General features: G+C 38.8%; 1 protein-coding gene across 4 annotated transcripts in view; it reads right to left on the reverse strand.

Annotated features, from left to right (window-relative positions):
* ANK2 (ankyrin 2) overlaps positions 1–23,376 on the reverse strand; it is a 347,335-nt gene that overhangs the window by 10,364 nt on the left and 313,595 nt on the right. For 3 of the 4 annotated variants that reach the window (XM_075150301.1, XM_075150298.1, XM_075150300.1), the window contains 7 exons: positions 21,871–21,903; positions 19,003–19,024; positions 7,509–7,583; positions 5,213–5,344; positions 4,566–4,712; positions 2,938–3,220; positions 1,096–1,381 (listed from right to left, as the gene is read on the reverse strand). In XM_075150301.1, the coding sequence (XP_075006402.1) occupies positions 1,096–1,381; positions 2,938–3,220; positions 4,566–4,712; positions 5,213–5,344; positions 7,509–7,583; positions 19,003–19,024; positions 21,871–21,903 (978 nt within the window). Of the gene's footprint in view, positions 1–1,095; positions 1,382–2,937; positions 3,221–4,565; positions 4,713–5,212; positions 5,345–7,508; positions 7,584–8,969; positions 14,745–19,002; positions 19,025–21,870; positions 21,904–23,376 lie in introns of all 4 variants that reach the window. The other variant, XM_075150302.1, reaches the window with a different exon arrangement.

Below are 23,376 nucleotides of genomic sequence, written 5' to 3' on the forward strand. Positions count from 1 at the left end.
AACTGGAGGGAAAAAGAAGTACATTATCTTTGAGGGCAGCCTTTCCTACAGCAGCCATTGTATTGAGTCCTATTGTAGTTAATCTTTCGACATCGGAGTTATCCTACACATTTTACATTCCATCTTTTTCTGAGATCCCAGAGGCAGAGCTCTGAAACTCTTCATTCTAGGGGTGGTACATTTGGCAACATAAACAGCAGAGAAAGAAGAGCCTGTTTCTAGGTGAATGTCAAAACAGGAAACAATTTCTGCTTAAGCAGAACTGTGCTTTCTCTGCTCTAACTTAACTGATAAAACTAATTTCCTGCCCAATTTATGCCTTCTCCTTTTCTTCCCCTTAGAACAGGCAAAAAAAGCTGTTTATTCTTAAACCTTCATCTGCCAAGTAATTTAAATTCCCCACTAAAAGCCATATAGTTGTTTTCTTTCATTGCCTCTTGACATCTTCCCCTCTCCAAACATTGCAGTAAGGTTCCTTTGTCTTACACAACCGATGACCTACCTCACATAGTTTTTGTTCTTCTGTTCCATCTCCTGTCTCCATTTCTCTTTACTGCCTGCGTGCTACATAAACACCATTCTCAAGTTCTTTTCTTCCAGTACATCCTTAGTATTCTGCAATGTACATCCCGCTGCCTCTTTTCCATCTCGCTAACTTTACAGTATTTTTCATGTCATTCTTCATGCTGCTCTGGGCTAGTCTTGCCTTTCTTCATAAGCTTTCAACATTATTGCTTTGTCTTTCGTTACATCTGTTTTTCAGCTTTCACTTGTACATGGTTTGTTTCTGCACCTGTTATTTACACTAATTCTCTCTCACATGCATGGACGTAACTATCACAGACCAAAGGACAAATAAGGGTAGCAGAACCAGAATTACAGACTAGACTTTAGGATCTGGGTTTTGCTTCAGCTTTGAAAACCTCTATACAAATGACTAGAGCTAGCCCTTATAACCACAGAGGAAAGGAGAAAAGACTCAGTTGCAGATGGGGATTAATTAGGCCAACTCAAAATATCCTCATCTTAAGGAACGAGCGTGACATAAAACTTATTCTTTTGCGTCGATTATTTTGAGGCAAAGTTGTTATTTACCTTTTCTAAAGATTCCTCTTCACAGCCTCTTCCAAACTTTTCTGTCTGCTCATCAGTTGACTCCACTATCACTAGACTAGTTCTCATTGGAGAGAGGTCACCCTGGTGGAGTTGGGGATCCTCAGGCTCTTGGATGATGGGAGAGTCACCTCTCTGAGCAGATGATGGGGGCTGTGGGAATGTTTTTTCTCTCTCTTCCTTTGCCGCACCGAAGTGTGCAGATTTTTCACTTGCTGCTTTTCCAGTTACTGGTGCTGTAAACCGCTCTGTTCCTGGAGTTGTGACACTGTGAATTACAGGTTCAAGGGAAGTTACTACCATGCAGTGCTTTCCAATTTCCCTAACTGGAACATTATGCACTGATTAAATATTGTTATGTCATCTGTCATCTAGCAATGTCTAGAAATAACTGATACTCCTTGACAATAACTACGGAGCAATCTGGCTAGGAATCCCTCTCATCTTCCCGAGCCAAGAAAATCTCCAAACTGACGTCCAAACATTGCACCCAATTCTGCAAAACTTGGCCTTTGTAAAGGATTTATGTGAGCTTTGCTGTCACTTGTGCCCTCGCAAATCTACATATTACCTATTATTTCTTTTGGGAACGGGACTGGATCACTACAGATGGATGTGAAGCAACTACTACATTAATTACAAGCTATACAGCTGCAGGTGAGGAGAGACCAACTTTTATGTAGAATTCTGGAGCCTTACCAAACAGAAATTTAGTTAGAGACATTTAGTAGAGAATCTTATTTTGTTTGTAATGTTATTTTCACTGTTGGACATTGCTATGATTTAATTGCTGCCGCAAGTTATTTAAACATATTATTACATACGTTACTATTAAAGCATATATACATGCAATATTTTTCTGTTGCATACAGGTGAATATCAGTGCAACTTAAGTCCTCTACCTTAGATGCTGTTTTCTGTCTCCCACACTCTCTCCTGGGTATAAAGCATATCTTGAGGAAAAGAATCCCCAAAAGACCATTTGCTGGACTCAACTGCACTTTGACTGTTTGGAGCTGCATCTCCACATCACAGCTAATCACAGCCAGGAAAATCACTTCTTTGGAAGGGGATCCTTGACGTTTTGCTAGCCTGTGAATACCTGAATCAACCCTGCATAGAGTTCTCACCATGGGCACATGATTAGGGACGGTGGGAAGAAAGAAACATGATCCTTTTCAAGTTCCTTTCAAGTTCCTTTCCAAATGAAACCAACCCCACCGACAGCCCCAGTCAGAATTCAAGGCTTTGCTGTGCAGGTCTTCTAAACGTATACTTTATCATGTGTTGTTCCCTTAAGTACTTTTGTCTTGTCTGTATAAAACCCTGTTTCTGTTCCTTTGGCCATCTGAAATTTACTTTTAAAAATCTAGTTCCTAATATGTGGTCATGAGTTTTGTACGTAACGAATAAGTTGGAAGATTTTTGCCTCAATTGAAAAAGCCATCCTGAAGTTGAAGAAAGGCCCCTCTAGTGTTAATTCCACTAAGTTTAACATTACTCGCCATCTAACATATGAAAAATATACACAGTTTGCAAAAAACCCCCACCTCTACATTATCCCTCTTTTCTTTCATGTGTACTAGACTAGATTATTGCTTTGTGTTCGCAGTGACAAACTGACTTTCTCTCCTAATCCTTAAGGCTTTCTCCACATGGATTAAAAAGTCAAACCTACAGTAGGAACTAATGAACTGGTGTGCACAATTGGAGGAAAGTTCTAGTGTGTTCATACATTTCAAAGAAAACTGTAAAATCCTCTTATTACACAGAGAAGAGATAATCCATTCCACGTAGGTTTCACTGTGATCTTTTGACACTCACAAATATTCACGTTGTGAAGCCGATGGTTTTTCTGGCACATCTTGGGGTTTCCCTGAGAATTCAGCTTCTACTTGTTCCTTATGTGCTTGTCTCAGGAGCTCAGCCATTGATACTTCTGCCTCACTCCTGGGAGTACTGTCCTGAAAAGGAGAATAACTGACAGACACGTCTTCCTCAGAGACAATAGGAGGGTGTTCAGTTGGCTCACTGTCTTTAGATATTCTATGTTGTTCTTCTTGCTTATGTCTTGAACTGTACAGTTCTTCTTGCAGTGCAGAAAACCCTTTAAAAAACAGAGAGATGAGAAATAGAAATGTCATTACAAGTCTTACTAGAATGCAGGAAGTCCTTTTCATTCTCCATGTGCATTTAAAATCCCTGGGTGGAACACATTACCGGAAATTTTAGACATCTTGAGTGGAGAGGACATAACCTCTCTAAGTGGCTGAAGGAACACTGGATTACCACTACTATTGCCAACTAATGAGTCTTGACAGTAACAGGCAAAATAAAATTTACCCAGAAATTTACCTAGAGTAATTAATCTTGAAACCCTCAAAGTATGAAAGAAGATTCACAACAAGTTTTTTCCAGCAGATTAGGATAGGTTTTAGTGACTTTCCACCCCCCATTCCTTATTTATCTGCTTATGGAAAAAAATAACTACACAAATATGGACAAAGAAATTCGTACAGGACTAGGTGCAAGAACTAGCTAATTCATGTGCTTCATATATAAACACATCCACCCACTCCCGCCCCCTAATCTCAAAGCAAGGGCTCTCATTCTGCAAAAACCATAAAGTAACACGTGCCTTTCTGCTCCACAGGCTACAAGTCACAAGCTTGGGCTTTTGTTTTTCCTTCCTAGCTACATTCACTAGGAACCTATTGAACTCTGAAGAATAGCTTGGGGGAAAACGTAATTGCTTGTACTGAATTTGAGCTGGACATGGAGGTTAACGTTCTAAAACTAATCAGTTGTGATATTAGAATGCTAATTATAGCCAACAACCTTCTATTCCTACATTCTCTTAAAGATGCGATGTTTGCAGCTGTCTAATACTTTACCTAGCTACTAGTTCACTACTAAGTTAAGGATGTAAAAGTATCACTTCCAGAAAAGAGAATTTTATTTCACATAATTTGGAGGTGTTTCTTTAGTTTACAACCGTTGATCTAATCTACTGAACTTTTAAACTTCAGAAATCCAACAGCATCGTAGCAGAATTACAATATCCTCGATACTTGAATCCAAAGGTTTTTCCAAAGCATGGTAGTTTTCCTTTTACAAATCTTGGTCAAATCCTAATGCAACCTTCTTAACTGTTATGAAAGTACTTGTATAAGCAAAAAAACCCCAACAAAACGGGCATAAGTACTTGCAGTAGTTTCTGACAACATTCCTTTATTTGCTTTATAACAATAAACTAATGCAGAGATCTTATATCTGGTGAAATAGTGACCTGTGTGATGTCATGCTTGCATTCACCCATATTACCTGTGCTTTCAAAATGAGATTCTAGTGCTCAGTCATAAGAATTAACAGATTATCCTAGTCATTATTTCAGAACAGAAGCTAGTGCTTAGATGAGATAACCTGGCCAGTCTGGATCAGGAGATGTTTACCTTCACTATGGTCCAATCCTATCGTTTGTTCAATTTCTGCGTACGTGCGAGTGCCGTGGACCTGCATGGAGTCTATGCCGCTGGTCTCCATTAGGTGAACAATATCCATTCGGTTGATTTTTGTAAGACATTGGGTAAGATTTGTATCTGTGGCATTAGAACGACACCATGTAGCTGAGTTAAGAATTTCACATGCTCTCTCCCTTCTGTTTTCCATATGAAGGACATATATAGGATACTGAGCAATATAATATCATTTATAAAATACAGATGCATTTAGAAGCATTGCTATGTAATTAACTGAAGGGCTGCCTGTAAAAATTACCCCTCATTTTGTTTTTACCTTTAACAAACCTGTTTAGTTTCCCCAAACATTTTCCAGTTTAGGAAAAAGATGCCTCAGTGTTTTCCCACTCTTTCTTTGCTGTAAGGTGTTCTCTGCCTTGCCCTCAAATGGACAGGATTAAACTATCTTCTCTGAGAATCCTATGATATGCCATGTTATAAAGACAAGCTTAAAAAAACTTAAGTACAATCTATGGTCATTCTTTCTATAGCCTAAATTTACTTTTTGTGATTATAACACGCATCTGCCACCTCAACTAGCAAATTGGAGACAGTTCTATGTACTATAACTGGAAACGAACCTGTTGCGTGTTTCCCATCCCTTTCAAGCCAGTATTTGAGGAGTGCGTGGCTCTGGTCTTGAAGTGAATTAGGATTTTCAATTCGGATCTGGTGAATTTGCTCTTCCGTGAAATCCAGTTCTCTTGCTAGCTCTGAAAAAGAAATCAATCTCTGTAAAGATGTCTTTTTCTTTTTCCTCACCTTGCATCTATTTTACAGCTGTCAGCAGCAAAGTGGATTACAAACTTTTCTGAAACCAAATTCTCTTTGCTTCTATGTACCTTATGTTATATTTAGAGACATTGTTAAACAGTTCATGACAAAGACAGAAATGCATTATGCCTAGAAGTGATGGGTCTGTGTGAGCTTTTATTTTTTGTGTCCACCATTCCTAGTTCTCAGAGGCACACCACTGACAAAATTTAGCAGTGACAAGCTATCAAATAGTGTGCAGCTGCAGAAATAGCATATGAGCAGATAGAAATATTTCTAGCTACAGAGCGCCATGCTCAGCAGATTCTGTCCTCTGAAATGTTGAATATTTCAGAAACTTTGATCAAAATCTAGTAAAAGAGTTCATTTTAAGTAATGGCATTTTGTAGGGCCAGATTAAAGCTACTACTCCCCTGGACTTGTTTCATTTAAAGAAAAGTAAGTATCTATGAATTACAGTTGAAAACCAAAAACTGAAAATGTGAAACTAAGAATAACTGATGTCTTTCTGATGGAGCATAGGCTCAGACTGCAGTCCAGAAAAGAGAAATGGTTTAATAGTCTGTAACATCTTTATTGTGTCCAGAACCAGGAGCAGCTTTCTGCCATCGCCAAACTAAGATGCAACTGTTGAAACAGGTCATCAAATGAGTTAAAGCCATGGAGAATTTGTGAGATTCCTACTGTTATTCGTGGTCTCCAGATTTCTGCTTCTTTCACAAAGAAGGATTCATATTCTATTCCATTGTCATTATCGCTATAGTGGCATGCACTTGATTTTGGAGGGTGTCATGTTTTAACGGGGTGGAGGGAACCCTAACCCCAAACCCCAAACCCCAGATAACTTTATTCCCAGACCGGCTTGTAAACTGGTGCAACTGTAAACGTCAAAAAATATACAGTAACTACACATTAGATACAAATCCTAGATAGTCAAATAAGTTTGAACAAGAAACAACCACTATTTTATCCCCCAAAGTAACATTTGACACAGCAATCTTTACTATAATCAATCTTTACCATAATATAAGACAGGAATATTTATGCAGGTGTATTACCCTGCCCTCTCTAAAATGCTATAAAACATTAACATCTATTTTGATGAGCATCCATTTTCTTCTAGTTTTGTTTTCAGAACTGTCTATTCATTTATATAAATTTTTCAGCAGATTCCTAATCTGTTACATTGCACAGGTCCAAGTCCTACTGATTTCAAGATAATTCATGTTGGGATGAGTGACATATGCTCCCAGTCTTCTCTACGGATTGAAATAGAGGATAGAAAAGGAAGAGGTGAGTAACACAAGCAAAAGTATCAGTGATATTTTGCATATACTCTGAAGATGCTTATAAAAACAGTATAGAGTACAATCTTCATTATCAAGGAGTTAACATTTTTTCTCTGGTATACAACTCTTCTTTAAGTCCCAGAGCCCAGAGCATGGTACTGCTCTAGGGATAGATACAAAAAAGTGTAGACCCGATTTAATTTTTTTTGCAGCAATTTTTTGTTGGATTACACAGCTTGACACAGCACTGAGATTTCTGCACAGCTCTTTTTCTTTGTGAACACTTTTGAGCTGATTTTCAGTGATAGACATCAGCATTTCATTCTGTGTTACCTTCACAGTCCCCAGTACTGTTAATTGTCTCAGATCTATTAAATCCACAATGTTAAAGTGACTGGTACCTTTTTATCCCTTTTTCCTCAGCACAGTTCTGTAGAAAAGAAGCTGGTGTCATTTATCCCTATAGTGGCCTTCCACTATAAACACAGATGATGTTTATTCATGTATTCGTTTATCTTGTAGCCAGAGTTGTTGCGTTTTGCGAGAAAGAGTAGGGTAACATATGCCAGCTCTTTGTCACTCTCTCATCCTAGGAGTTTTCCCTCTGGAGATGCCACAGCAAGTGCAGAGGCCTTACCTCTGCATCTGAGTTCACCTAATAGGCTATAGGAATCTTAGTGACCAGAAGACAGTAAGCTACTGAAATATTTCTATAAAACGTCTTTAGATAATCAGGAAATCATCTGAAAGAAACATGAAAAAAGTGAGGAATGCTCCCCTCCTTTCTCTCTGGAGTAGACGACATGCATTTTACCTGTCCAGCTGAATCCAAGATGATCAGCAATGTGGGCCAGTCTTTCCTCTGTCCTTTCCTGATCATCCTGTTGATCTAAAGGTCAAAGAGAGCCACAAGTTGCCTTTTACAAGTTAAAAAACGTTTTCATAGGTGATATAGCCCAAGAAGGGAAAGTGCTTTTTTTTTCTAACTGCTGTAATCTAAATGTGGACAGGCTGTTGCAAGTGGGTAACTAAAGAGAGGACTCTCAATCCCCAGGTTAAAAAAAAAAAAAAGCTTGATTTTTCAAAAAGCACAGAACTATCTACGTTTTCCATTTGAAAATCAGGCTTGCATGTGAAAATCTAAACAAGGACTGAAGTGCCTACTGTGCCTATTTCGGCCAAGCGTTTTATTCTAAAACTTCATTCTAAAATTAAATTGAAGACACTAATTAAGACAAGAGCCATAATTTTCCATGCCTCCTTAGTAAATGCCAAGGTTGAAAAATTCATCTGGACGGGTGCTTCTAACCATGTTCTTTCTGTTGTAGGGAAAGTTTTGTTCAAACAGTCCATATGGCACTTCATATTATGGTTTGTATTTGAGGTATTGTTCATTTAAGTGTCTTTGACCCTTTCAACTAGGGAGTGATACAAAATACTTACAACGAAGGCAAGGAAAAATCAGATGTTCATTCGCCAGTCTTCATTTATTTCAGTAACAATGAGACTGACTGTTCCTCCCATCCCCAAAGCTAATTTGAGGATGGCAGAATATGAGTTTTGATTTTCCCTGAATGCACACGTGGATTGCGGTATCTCAGATTCAGAAAATTGCTTAGGGTTAATGATATATGCACGTTTCATTTTAGCTACTGGATTTCCATCATGGCTACTCAGTACTAGTACACAAGTAGGTGAGAGGAAAACCAAACACCAGAAAACTTGTACTGAAGTTACTTGTGACACAGAATTTTCTTGAGACACAGATCATCAAAAAAAGGAACACGAAAAACGTAATTGTTTAAACCTTCTGCAGATTTCTTTGTGTAACATCTCAAAAGAAAATGAATTTGCCTGTCTCAGTTTCAATCAATGCCCAAATATTTCATTATTAGTAAAACTTAATAGTTAAGAATAAGGCCAGGGAAAGCCAAAAGCCAAAATGTGCATGACCTCAGCAATCAGTTTAATGGTAAAACGATGCATATTTTTGGAAGTGTTTTTGTTTATTAAGGTAACACTTCCCATAAGCGTTCATGGTTTGCAATCTTGAGATTGTTTCACAGACAAGAAAAATACAAACACAACACAAAAAACCAAACACGGCTCACAGGGGAAAAAAATACACAACTAACCACCAAAAGCTTAAAAGAAAATGCCACACACATTACACGTGTATACAAACATACACACACACACCCCAAAGAAAACAAAAAACCAAAGAGTTTAATTCATGACATGCGTCGCACAGGGAATCCCAGTCGTTGGCAAATACCTTCAGCATGGTCATGGACATTTTCATCAGGGATACGTTCAATCTGAGTCTCTACAGACTCATCCCAAATGGGTCTGGTGTCAAAGATGTCTTCAGGAACTGACTGCTGAGTCTCACTGGATGGCACATTTTCAATAACTGAGACTTCTAGGGCGCTACTGCTTTCATCATCTGAAACTAATTCTTGTTCTCTCTCTGACTGCGTGAGTCTCTCCACTAATTTAGAAGCTTCATCACTAATTTCTTCAAAGAATTCTATGGAGTTTTTGTAAAGGTCAAAAAAATGTTCCTTACTTTCTTTTGTGGGACTAAAAGCACCGCGTGAGGCTGTAGTGCTTCTGCTTTTAACTGGCAACCGCGATGAAAATGCCTTGGGTCTTGCCATTGCCTCATCTGAGTCTAGCTCAAGCTTCATCTCTCTCTCCCTCTCCCTGGTCTCTGCTTCTGCCTCAGCATAACTCCTAGCTTTTATTGAACGTTTAGTCTTTGGGTCCACGGGAATACTTGCATCAGATTCAGATTTACTTCGGCTGTCTTGTTTCATAGGTAGCTTGCTTGTCACGTCAAGAGCTTTGGGTGACTCTAGCTTGCGGACAGATGTGTCTGTGTATGTATATTGTTGTTCAGCTTTTTGGAAAGCTGCTTTGACAGGAATCTTAGACTTTGGTTTTGCTTGCTCATCTTTTGCTTCACACTGCAAACTGTCTAGGAAGCTGTCTGTGGGAAGGCTCTCATTTTCCGATTGTTGCAAGGATTGCGATGCAGCAATAGCTGTTCTTACAGGAATTTTGGATTTGCTTTCACAAGAAGGCACTCTCTCCATTAGAGCAGTAGGGATTTCAATCACAGATCGCTGTTCCTCTGGCGAAGAGTCTGGGGACTCATCACCCTGTTCAGAACAAACTGATCTAGTGACTTCGGAAAAATCTAACTCGTCTTCTAATAAAGACTGCTCAGGAGAGATAGGGGAAGGCACCTGACTGCTATCAACCATGTCAGTCTCTGTTCTGGAGAGGGGCTCAGCTTCAGAGGCAGCAGTTTCTTTCTTTGGTGATTTTGAAGAAGCTGAAATACCCATTTTAATCGGAATTCTGGATTTAAGATCTGCTTTTGTGGTGCCTATGCTGACACCTTCACCCATCATTTCTTCTGATTTGTCACTAGACTCAGATGCTGGGGGTGAACATTTCAATGCATCTTTTTCTTGTATATCTAAGTCCTCTGATTCTGAAGGCGAAAATGGATCTGGTGAGCTCTCCAGCTTAGAAGATTCCACCTCTGCTGCTTCTTTCACTTCTTCAGATAAAGAAACTTCTTCCTGAGGCTGCTGCCCCATCTGGAAGAAGTGAAAGCTTTCATCTGGATAGTTCCTTTTGGTCATGTCAATGGCTCCACTTCTAGTCATTTCAAACAACTTTCCTTCCTGAAAAAGAAAAGGATTTTGCTCACTAAGTGGTGTCCCTTCTTCAGTGGGTGTTCTGGCCGGTGTTGTATCAGGCGTTGTGCCTTGTGATCGCCTGTCTACCATCAACCCAAATATCTTTTGCTCCTCTTCTTTCACCCGAGCTTCAAAAGCTTCATCGTCTTCACGTATTTCACTCCACATGTCAGAATCCACATCAGTTTTAGTGATGACGACTTGACTGATGAATTTCTCTGTTTCATCTCTTATATCCCCAAGGGCAGATTCAGCTGATTTTGTGCAATCTGATGCTGAAGATGCTTGTGATAATTTCTGAAATGCATCCTCTGGTTTTGGCTCTATTTCCATATATACTTCCTCTGAAGAGTGATACTCACTACCTGTGTCTCTGCTAAGTAAAGCTTCACCAGTCTGATCTTTTCCTTCTTCAACAGAATAGTTTTCCCTAGATAGCAGACTTCTGCCAGATCCTACCTTACTTTCAGAGTCAGTAAAGAAATGTTCAGAAGACACATTTTCGTAAGGGCTTACTATATAAGGAGCGCTACTTTCAGCAGCATCTGCTGCACAACTTTCAAGTTCCACTGTTTCAGTGGTAAGGGATGAATACTCTGGTAAGGATTCCTCAGCATTAATAGCTCTTTGAGATACTTCAGAATCTGTATCTGCTTTTCCCAAATCACTTCCCAAAGCAGAATGGCCAGTGGTACCATCTTCAGCCAGTTTGCCATCTTGTGGTACAGAGTACTCAGTGGTACTGTGCCCGCAAGAACTATCATCTACTTCCTCAGGCACAGCTCCTGTAGAAATGAGATCTGTGTGCGTTAACAACGCAGTGGTTTTGACATCTTTTTCAGTAGTATCATATCGCTGTAGTGTTAGTGAAGACTCAACGTGAACTTCTTTTTGAGACCTGTCACCAATGGAATGACACAGAGTACCCCCAGATTGTGTGACTGGGGCATTGGGACTAACTGTCTCACTGTCATCTGTACTGTCACATTTTGATTCATCAGCTTCTGCTGATACACAACCATCAGAATGACAAGTGCCTGATTCTCTTGTGGAAGCCTTACAGCTGCCTCCAAGGATAAGTGGTTCCTCTTTGTCATCTTCTGTTGGCTTATCCTGGTCTGCTTTAACTGCACCTATCCTGACAGAGCATTGTTTTGAATCAATGGGTTGGAAACCTGCTTCGTCGGGGCTAGAACTGGAATCGATACTGGATGGTAATGGTGAGGGTGGCTGCACTCGGATCACAGGCTCCATTAAGAGGCCTGAGTCGGCTTCTTTTTTTAGCTGAGTCAATTCTGGCTCACTTTCTGAAGAGGAAGAACTTTTTCTAGGTTCAGCTGCAGACATCACCACGGTAGGTGTATCTTTTTCTTCTACAGCTATTGACTCTGGTTCTTCAGCTTCACATGCAGCTTCTGAATCAGCAACTACAGAAGATTCATCTTGCTTACAATCCTTTTTGTAATCTCTCTTCTGTTTTGCTTCTTGTTCTAATTCATCAAACATTTTGATTTTGGTCACCATTTTAAACATCTCCTCTTCAGGGGTGAATCTCTTCTTTGGTTCACTTTCTGAGTCATCGTCTGGTTCTTCACTGACTTCCGGGATCATGGCCGACTTTGGTATGTTTGACAGTGCCTGCGAATCTGCTGTTTTAGGTGTGATTTCATAGCTAATTTCTTCAGAACTAGGAGTTTCAGGTGAAAGAGGACTTTTCCCTGAACTCTCCATGAGGGATGTTTGCTCTAGACTGTCATCATCAGCACTTCCCTCAGGGTCACGGAGAATCCTGGAACGCACCGATGCCAGTTCTGGGCAGGTTTCTCCTTTGCTAAGAACAGACTGAAGAGGACCCTGCCCCAAAATACCAGCCTTCACTGTTTGTTCTACAGGGCTACTTTCAAGGGAATCACGGCAGGGAGACTCTTTCATGGGACTGGGCTCCAAAGAATCAGGCGTTTTGTGTGATGAGTTATCTTCTAGCACTGGGCTTGCTTCCAGTGAGTCTTTATGACTTATAGCCAAAGAGTCATCTGCAACTGGGCTAAAGCTTTCACTATCATGGCTAGCAAGTGAAAGTTCCAATTTCTGGGGACTTCTAACCACAACACGGCGTTCACAGGTTATATCTTTTTCTTTCTCTAAAGCAGTGTCATGTGTTTCAGAAGACTTAGTTAAATGTGCAGTGGTTCTGGATTCTTTATCCCTGCTAATATCTTTCATAATGGAAGCTGAGCTACTTTCTTTAGGTTTATCAGCCTCTTCTTCAGAGGCTGTAGGTACAAGCTCTTCTGATACATGCTCAGAATGAGACTTACTAGTCTCAGTAACAGCATCTAGCTGTCTTTCAGTAATACCTTTTTCATCTTCCTTTGGAGAGAGTTCCTTCGGAGAACATGTTTCTGCTGTTGTGTGTGCTCTAGCTGCTCCTTTAGCTTCTTCAATTTGCCCATCAGTTTTCTTTGGTGAGAACGAAAGGCTTTCAGGGCTTGTTTCTGGAGTCTCTGCCAGACCCTCATGCTTATAACTTTCCTCAGAGCTGATCTGAGGGGTTCCGTCAAGTAGGCTACCTGGAGAATCAGCCACGCCTTCGTGTTTAAGGCTCTCTGAGCTCCCATCGAAAGCAGAACTTTGCAGAGAAAGAGCAGGAAGGAATCCATCTTTCACATACTCTGTGGGAAAAGCAACACTGAAAGGACTGGTCAGTACTTGCTCCAAGTTAAGCTCTCCCTCCTCTGTCACTGAAAGGTGTCGGAACTGTTGATATTTGTCATTATCCTCCAGTTCTTCTTTGATGACATCAGAAAAGTCTGTTGAGGTTTTTCTGTCAGGGCTGATCTGGAAGTCAGTATCTCCTTGGTCATCAGAAGTCCTGCCCTTCACAACCGCTGTATCTTTGGCACTTTCATCATCAAATACTGGAGGGAGAGGTTCAATTGGTTTTTTGCTGCTCTGCTCTTTTACCTGCTCTTTACCTGCAGCTTTCTTGGTAATTTCGACAGTAGAAGTCTGCATTTTTCCTTTTTTTGATTGTGGCTCTTTCTCTGCTTTTAATATTGTGCTTTGTTTGTCCTTCTGTTTGTCTGTCTTGTGGCTTGATACTCGCCTCGTTTCACTTTGTGAAGAAATTGTTTTTCTCCGGGTTGTTTCCTTCTCGGGGAGCTGTTGCTTCTGTTTGACAGATTTGTGCTCAAACAGTCCAGATATATTCTTGGATGGGTCTTGACCTGACTGGAAGGCTTTCATCAGTTCACGAACTGACATGGTCTCTTCAAGTCTTTCTGTCTTAGAAGAAGGTGAAACAGGCGGTTGTGCTTTGTGTGCTGCTGGTTTTTTGACTTGTACTGGTCTTTTAGAAGCCTTTTCAGCAGTGCCTTCTCTTGTCTGAATTCTGACAGGTAGTTTTGACCGTATTTTTTGTTCGTCTTCCACTCGTTTCTGAAGAGCTTTAACTTTATCTTTAATTGAGCCAATAGGAGTTTCCTCTATAACAGGGGATACAGCTTTAGCCTCAGGAGCAGCTGTCGGTGTTAAGCCAGGTTTCTCACCTAGGGACTCATCTGAAGTGAGCTTCGTTAGTCCTGGTTGTTCTTCTCTGCTGTGCATCTTGCCTTCCTTTTGCTTTTGCTCATCTCTTACTTTTGTCCTAACTGGCTTTTTAATTTCTAAGGCTGGCTTGTGTTGCTCCTGCAGACTTAGTGTTTCAGTTGTTGGAGATTCTTGTCCTTCTTTTTCAGAATCCCTGCTTATTACTACAGCTTCAAATCTCTCTTCTACCAAGTCTTCTTGTAAGGCTTGTGGCTGTACCTCATGAAGAGAAACATATGTTTTTAAATCCTCTGTAAGGTAATCTACCATTCCTGTCACGTCTGCCTTCTCCGTTTTTGTTGTCCCTTTGTCTACCCTGACTTCTACACAGGTAGGTTCAGTGACTTCTAACGGAGCATTTATTCTGGCCTCTTCAATTTCTTCATCACTGACAATGACCCATTCTTCTTCTACAAGTTCCTGTTTGGAAAGGGACTTCTGCAAAACATGTTCTTCGCTGGTATAGGATCCACCTCTCAGAATTTCATTTACTTTCTCTAAGTCTTCTTTCACTCTTTCAACTATTTCAAAAGGCTCTCCTGGCTCTTCCTCAGTGGGTTTTCCAAGATCTTTCACTTTAATGGAGCCTGATTTATCAGAGGGATCAGTTGTCAAGATGGCAGTCATTTTGATCAAATCTTGTTTCATCTCAGAAACTTCAGACAACAGGTCTGGACTGGCTAGTACAGGGACTTCATTAACCAGATGGCTTTTCAGGATAGATGTTTCTGTAGATTCTGTCTCGTCATCTTTGATGTGAATGAAAAACATTGAAAGTAAAATGGAAATCAAGAATAGAGATTGGAAAATGTAATCAGGACTGAAAATGACAGTCTTTGGTTGCAGTGGTAGGAAGGTCAACAAAATGGGCCAGGAATGGTGGATCCACAAGATCTGAGGGTAAAAGAGCAAAGCAAAGCTAACGGGAAAAAGAAAAAAAAAAACTGAAAAGGAAAATGGCAGGAAATAACTTGCTTAACTTTATCAATATAGCACAACCACACATACATTATCAAAGCTGTAACAAACCAAATCAGGACACCACTAAAAAAAACCAAAACAACAACAACAAAGTTTAAAATTAAAAACAGAAGAAACACAGTGAAGTTACACAAAGATAGGCATCTCAAGATTGTTCAGATGTTACAGATCAATGTTCAAATAAAAATAAACAAGAAAAAAGGGGGAAAGCATTAGAACTGATTGAAAGTCGATTTCCTCTAAGAGAAAGCCAGTGTTAGCAAACTGTCAGAATAACATTGGGTTAACATTTTTTTTTCTTAATGACCAAAATAAAAAGTTCAAAGTAATTCTGCAGTAATCTAAAATGTGATCAAATATGTAGAGATCTGAATCAGCTGCAAACCGGCATTTCATCTAAGGGGATTTCACACCTAAACAATGAAACAAACATTCTTTTGTTTTAAGAGGCATGGTCCTTTCCTTGGAACATCCTCATTGACAACTAATGAATTGACTGAGGAAAGAGAAGACAGAGAAGAAAAGGAGAGAGAATAAGAAAAAACTGTGAATCAACTTAGAAGTGATTTCAAAGTTTTAAAAAATGTAATGTATGGCAACCAAAAATCAGAGACAGTCACACTAGACACATACATACAATTCATGTAAGGCAAGTTATTTCCATGCAAAGCAAAGGTGTTGCAAATGCTGCTGGGTATGTAGCTTCAGTTAAAAAACAACAGCTCTAAAAATTAATCATATAAATTAAAGATACATGAAAACATTGTAAAACATACTGTGGTGAAATATTTGTTTAATCTGTGCAACCAATATACAGTAAGCCGGGTGTAGCTAGCTCCCATTATGCCATGATTGCCTGCTGGGAATATTTAATTTCAGGAAGGACTACTAGAAAATGTATATTGAACAGAATGAAACATTGGAGGACTGAAGCAAGTTATGAACAGAATGCAATGCTTAGAAATTTAATTGTACATTTTTCTCTTAAAGGTCCTACATCACATAAAACTTGACACATTTCTGCACCCCAGTCTAAAAGTCAAAGTGTAACGCAAATAAGGAAAACCTAAGCAATACATAATTATCTGTATCTTTTTGTAAAAAATATCCATTTTGCTACACTACTCTCTTGTGTGAAATGAATGTTAAATGTTTATGCTGTACATTAATTATAACCAGATGCTGTGAGTGATTATGGTGCTGAAAATTTGGTGCTTTGGTGCTGCTGTTTTTAGTGTGAACTGTCTAGTGCATACTGAAATGCTATCTAGTAATTTTATAGATTTGTAATAGATATTTTCATAAATGTCAAATGGATAACTATCTCACTGGCCAAAGAGTCAGGTTAATTAGCCTGAAGCAAAGAAGCTCTAGTGGGAAGAAAAACGCAAGTACTATCCAAGCAGCGTGTGGCTGGTAGCAAGAATGCTTGCCGGGGTTCTCTGTGGCCTCGCTAGTTAGCAGAATGACGAAGCAGCGGTAGAATTACTTGTAGAGGAAAACAGGAGAACTCCTAAACTGCCAGGAATGGTCAATAGCTGTCAGCAAGTGCAGCTGGTAGAGTGCAGGACAAGGACCTTTTAGGAGAGGCAGCGTAGTCATTAACATCCCCAATTAGTACTCTTCCCTGCCATGTTACAAGCTTTTGGATATGACGTGGTTGGCCTCCCTCACACCTGCGCTGAAGTGTTTCTAGCTGTTATTCTGCCAAGGAAGGCGAGTGTAGCACAACTGACTTGGTGGCTGCTCTGTCTCTAAACGTAACTTTGAACACTAAAGCGCAAATCTTTGTTTCTGAGAGTAATTCTTTAGATTAAGTAGAACAGCTCAAACAGAAGATGCCGATAAAATCTCCCAGTTTATTATAGCGTTCTGGAGGTTTTGTTGTTTGATTTTGTCACTTGTTTCTTTTCTCAGTGGGAAATTCTTTGGATTCAGCAGAGTGGATCTTGAAACTAAGTACCTCTAACTGCTAAGCTCTCCTGGGTCATGTTCTTGGCTTGCCCTCATTCTTTTGGAGTCTGCTCATGAGCGCTGTTTAATTGTATTAACTCAGACCAGGAAGGAACTGACGCTGTGGCCGAATGGTAAAGTCTCTAACACACTTTTCAGAAACACCAGTTCTAATCCTGGTTCTGGCTGAAACCTTTAAGGTCTATTCATGAAGGTGAATTTGGCAGTATTTTGACATGGGTGAGATTTTCTGTGTTGTCTCATAGATCCATTTCCCTTTACGTAAATAATTATTCCCAAACCAAGGACATGCACATGTGAGTCCTCGTTCTTACTGAACAGTACAACTAGTGGGCCAAAAAATCAGTCACTTGTATATCACCTCATTGCAATTAAGAGTTATTTAAACTAAAGAAGACCATTAGCAGAAGTATAAGGGAACTGGGCTAACTGCCTGAAAAGAAGTTGCTTGGTTGTAAGTATATTTTCCAGCAATTTGGATATCTTGATGCGAGCCTTCTCAGTGGTCTTTAAGCAGGCACTTGTTGGTCTCTTTTGTGTTTGTTAATTATACTTTTAACGATTCCTGTGAACAGTGTGTCTCTCTCACTCTCCTGCTTCCAGCTGTTCTACATAATTCTCAAACTAATTCTCCATTAAGCCAAAGGAAGAAGTAGCAAAACTAAATTGCTATCTGACTGGTATTTTCATTCATCCAGTATAAGAGTCACCAAAAATTCTAGCTCTATGCCATGTTGAATTTAGATGGGTCTGTGACAGCCACAACTGAGCAACCTCACCAAACCTGCATCCCGCCACTTTCCTTAGCGTGGGGGTACTTCTTTGAGTAAATAATTATGTGGCAAAGGGAGCATTCAAGCCCTTTTTCACCTGTATGTTTTACTGTTCTGTTGAATTCACCTCCCATTTCCCATGGCCAAGGTGAGTCAACTGAAATTCCACTCTGCTGGCTATACTATGGTGTGTCTTTTCCACCTTGATGAAATTGGTTGTCCTGGTGTAAACAATAATGAATTAGAGCAAAAATCTGATACTAATAATGTTATTAGTCATGGTGAATACTATTTCCCACCACATTATTAGCTATTTTGTCACTCTGATTAGTTATTTTATTCTCTAGATGAATCATTTCTTCTTTAGACAAAGGACGTTATAGGGGAATGATCATCCGTTTGATCTTCAGGATTATGGTGCTGTTGTCTTTCCAATTAAAACATGTACATAGTACATCAAGAATAAATAACCCTCAAAATGCAATGTAGAAAAAAAGGCAAGACATTGCACTTTAAACTGGAAACAAGACAGAAGTCATTCTTTTCCTAAACAGATTTAAGAAATCACTGCATTTGAAAACAGTTCTTATTAGAGATACTCTTCAGACTGAATATATATTTGTTTGATTTGCATCTTCATTAAAGGAGATCTTTGGCATTGTGAACCACTCACCCTCAGTTTCAAAGAATAATGGCCTGATTCTGTACATACAAAGGGTATATATGCTGTACCAAGCTTAACAGTCATATTTCCAGCCATATTTCACCACAGTAAAGGGCGGGGGGGCGGTGGGGAGGGAGAAGGGTTAAACAGTCTGATTACTTTGGACAGTATCACTTTTTTGCATGGTTGTAGTTCATGAGTTTAATGAAATATATTGGAATATTAATTACATTTCCATTGAAAGTAATACTGTCATTTATCTCAAATATGAGGCAACAACATGTGTCAACAAATGGACAAAACAAAAAAAATGGAGGGATGAGCATTCATACAAGCAAAATAGCAATAGCGGGATCACTAGGGATGTCAAAGGAAAGTAAATGCTTAGATGAACTGTTTTAAACTGTATTACTTGTTAATTTATACATTAAAATGTATTTAATTGGATAGCTGCTTTGGTATTAAATTGTTTTCTATTACATTTTTTAAGTATTGATGTTATTAGCAATAGCAGTTAAAGCTTAGCTCTCTTTCATGCTTATCTTTATTCTTAATCATCTTTCATACAAACTGCATTATAACATTTTCAAAAAAAAAAAAAAAAGAAAATCTTACTTTTTTCTGAAGTCATATCAACCTGAAAGAGAAAAAAGGGGGAAATTTAAAAGTTAGAATTTAATCGATATATATAAAGTCACTAGTGAAGTAGTACAGGTTGAGTCAAATCCACTAGATATATGGAGACACAAAGATTCATTCACTTAAATGGAACCAAGAATGTATTTAAAATAACGGTAAAAGCATGCCTTAATTTATTTAGTGTTTCTAATAACAGAAAAATGGTTACTTTGCTATAGTCATGGTCAACAGTAGATGCAAAATGTCGCAATGTATTTTCTTGAAATGCAACTAGCAGAACAGAGGACCCAGACTTTTGTATTACTGGGTATCTTGTTGCATTGTCCTTAATTTATTTCTTCCTGTCTAAAGCAAAAAAAGTCCAATATGGTCATCTGAAGGCCTATGTCCCAGCTGGAAGGCAACTAGTATGCTTTATACATAGTTACATTGTATATATTCATTCTGAGAGCACGGTTTGCATTTTTGCTTCTGTACTTTGTGATGATGAAAAGCAGGTGCAGAAATGACTGCAGACTTGCTACTGCCTGAGGCAAGAACTAGACTTGACGCCACTAATAGCTATTGATACCTCTAAATGGAAGCAGTGACGGCCCTCAGAGGCCATCTTCTTGATTTTTCAGAGTGTATTTGGGTATAGATTGAAAAAGCCATACAATTTTACTGTTGCTCAAAAGAAAACATAGCCCTTGCCAAAAAACATTTTAAAAAATGCAGTGTCAGACTATAAAAATTCAAGAAACAAATTTTTGAAGTTGCCTTGTAGTGTGACTTTTTTCCAATTCTGCTAGCACAATCTTTTGTCCACAGAAGCAAAAAAAGATTTTTGTTGCGTAAATTTGGATGTGCAAAAGTACACAAAGTTAGAAGTAGCACTAAACATTTAATTTCCTATACAAACTTGTGGTGGTAGGATGACTGTGAGGAATGAAAATCAGCTATGCAGTACGGTTGATACAACATACTGTGTATGTTAAAGCCCCCAAGATAGTTGTTTAGCAGGTGTTGAAAAGGTTTTACTTGTTTAAAACTATTCTTTGTAAAGATAAATGCAATATATTGTCTCAGTTAAGATATTACTAATTCTTGCTTTTCCATAAACTGAAAATGAATACAAGTAAATCACTGGCAATACTTACATGTTCGTACATGCCTTGCAATCATTTAGGCTCACATTATTAAACTTCACACTCAGCAGTGTGTATTACAGATCCATAATAGTATGAATTCCTCTGATGCGCAGATCGCCCTACATGGTAACCTAGGATCCCTAGGATACTTTAATTCCCCTTACTTTAAGTTCCTCCAAATCAGTCTGAATTATTTCAGCATACTAATTAATGTTATTAACATAAAAATGAATAAAGTAAACAAAAATTAATTTAAAATGGAAGGTGTTTTTAGCCACCAATGAGCTTGTCTTTTTGTGCTTTAGTTTCTTATATAAAAATATAAGAAGTCATCAATGTTTGGAAAAATAATTTTCCAATATCCTTTACACTGCTTTTACAGAGCATAGATTTGTTAAAAACAACTTTTGGGGACTTCACTGGGAATGCATAAACATTATAGAGGCTAAAAGAATTAGTTTCATGCTCTTGATAAGAAATTGAATGATTACCTGGTAAGAAATGTTACCTTCTAAATGAATATAGTGGGAGTTAGCTTAAAAACTTTGGCCATGTTTTCACTTGACAGTGCCTGTATTTCAGCACTGAAAGAGGAGTGGTAAATATTTCTGTAACGGTAATAGGAAACAGCAATCCGTGCAGCAAAACTTCTGAACTCTGTTTTGCAGTTCATGGAAAAGATGTCCACTGTCTTTGGGGAGCAGGCTATTCTCACAGTGCTGGCACTCTTACTTGTTTCCAGCAGCTGAACATCATCAAAATGTGGGGATGCTTTTCTAATGTTATTCCCTCACGTAGGGGTCAGACCTTCAGAAACATCTATAACTGCTAGAATGGGGCTGGGAATGTATGGGGGAGTTGGCCACATTTCTTTACTAAGATGCAATTCAGTTTATGCTAAAGATGAGAACTCTACACCTTTTACTTGGGGTAAACTTACTTGTAACTTCTGGGTTAACACTGATTCTGTACTGGACTTCAGTAATCCAACTCAGAAATCTGTAAGATCCAGTCTATTGGATGTCACAAATGGACAGGATTTGTGAATTGCAGACCTTTCAGGCATACAGGTAGTGCATTCAATTGCAATCTGGTCCCAGACTCCCCCCAGGAGTGGGGAACTCGCTGATGGAGGCAATTGTTGTATTTAGGTCTGTTCCTCTGCCTCCGCTCCCCCTACCCACCACCACCAACTAGAGGAAGCACATTCAGACCGTGCTTAGGGGTATTAATACAAAGTATACTGTGCCAATGATCTACTGGTTCTGAATACTTTAAACAAGTCTAGTAGCAACCCTACGTTATTTTTAGGATGCGGAATTATTCTCAGATTCAAAAAACCCAATCCCATTCCCCCTTTTTTGTGCTGCAGAGAATAAAGCTTAAAGAAATACACTTGTATGGCTTATTCTTCAGCAAAATAATTTTTAAATTATTAAGGAACTGTTTTGAAAGCAAAATGAACTATTATACACCTCCAAAATCAGTGCATCTGAATCAGCAGAACTTTAACGTTGGGAAAGTTAAACTCGGTAAATTCCAAAAATGAGCCTGTGCAAGATCCTTTTAAGTGCACTCCTCTTCGTTGTTTTTGTAGCACTGAGCTAATGATTGATATGCCTGTTTCACAACAGATTTAATCTTCCAAGCTATATCTGTTAGTCGTATTTTAGTAGTATGCATAAGCAATAACATGCTGTTATAGCAACATTACCTCTTCTTCTTGTTCTTGATCTGATTCTGATTCCTTTCAGTTCCAAAATGCCATGCAAAAAGAGAAGGGGAAAACAGAGCAGGCAAAATGCAAATTTTTTTGGAAGAGAGTAGGAAAAAATAACTTCTGACAACATTTAACAGAAAAGAAGAAAATGCAATACGTTTCTGCAATTGATTTCTTATGTCAAAAAGTGGCAAAACTAAACTGTCAGTTTAAAACACAAAAGGCTGCAGAATCAAGCAAACTACAAACAGAAAAGTTGCTTCTGGGTGTTAGACTTCTAGTGATCTTTATTTGTACCAAAACTTAAAATATATACATGCTTTTGTACCCATAAATTAGCATGAATAAAATACGTTGAGATGTGTTATTTATAAATTATACAAAAATGCTATAATAAAGATTATATTATATGCTAAAAATGCTGAGAAAAAATGAACACCAACAGGCAAGATTTTGGGCAAACAGCCTAATACATTCCTAAAAGGCATGCAGCTCTTAATCTAACAAGGACAGTAAAAAATCCGAGTTATCACAGAATAGCAATAAACTGACTCTTTCTAAGGAAACAAGTGCTGCTTAATATCTGATCTCACTTAAACGGAAATCAAGGGCACTCCCATGATTTATGAGAACTCAGCTGCTCTCAATCTTATTATTTATAAATACTAACTCATACTAGAGTTTTTCTCTCCTTTTTCTGCCCTTGATATTGGACTATTTTTTTCCCCAGGTACATTAATAACCATTATAAAAATATTCTGAAGAAAGACCATTTACACAATGTGACGTACTCATAGATTCTTGAAAGATTGGATCACATGTAGGAAGAAAAGTCAGTATCAAAAGTCAAAGTAATATTAAAATCTAGTCTAAGAAAATATTTTCAGCTATAAACTTTCGAAATTCTACAGCTCAAATCTGCTACATTTTTATCACTATCACCACGAGGCAGTTAGCTAAAAATGCTATTGCAAAACCCATTAACTTTCAAATTGGCAAATGAAACAAATGACAAATAATTTTCAGTCCCTGTACTTGGTGGATGAAGTTGCTAAACCACGATCCATCGTATTTGAGAAGTTGTGGCAGTCTGGTGAAGTTCCCACTGACTGGAAAAGGGGAAACATAACCCCCATTTTTAAAAAGGGAAAAAAGGAAGACCCGAGGAACTACAAGCCAGTCAGTCTCACCTCTGTGCCTGGCAAGATCATGGAGCAGATCCTCCTGGAAACTATCCTAAGGCACATGGAAAATAAGGAGGTGATTGGTGACAGCCAACATGGCTTCACTAAGGGCAAATCATGCCTGACAAATTTGGTGGCCTTCTACGACAGGGTTATGGCATTGGTGGATAAAGGAAGAGCAACTGACGTCATCTCCCTGGACTTATGCAAAGCATTTGACACTGTCCCGCACGACATCCTTGTCTCTAAATTGGAGAGACATGGATTTGACGGATGGACCACTCGGTGGATAAGGAATTGGCTGGGTGATCGCACT

This window comes from Calonectris borealis, chromosome 4 (assembly GCF_964195595.1).
Source record: "Calonectris borealis chromosome 4, bCalBor7.hap1.2, whole genome shotgun sequence".
NCBI lineage: Eukaryota > Metazoa > Chordata > Aves > Procellariiformes > Procellariidae > Calonectris > Calonectris borealis.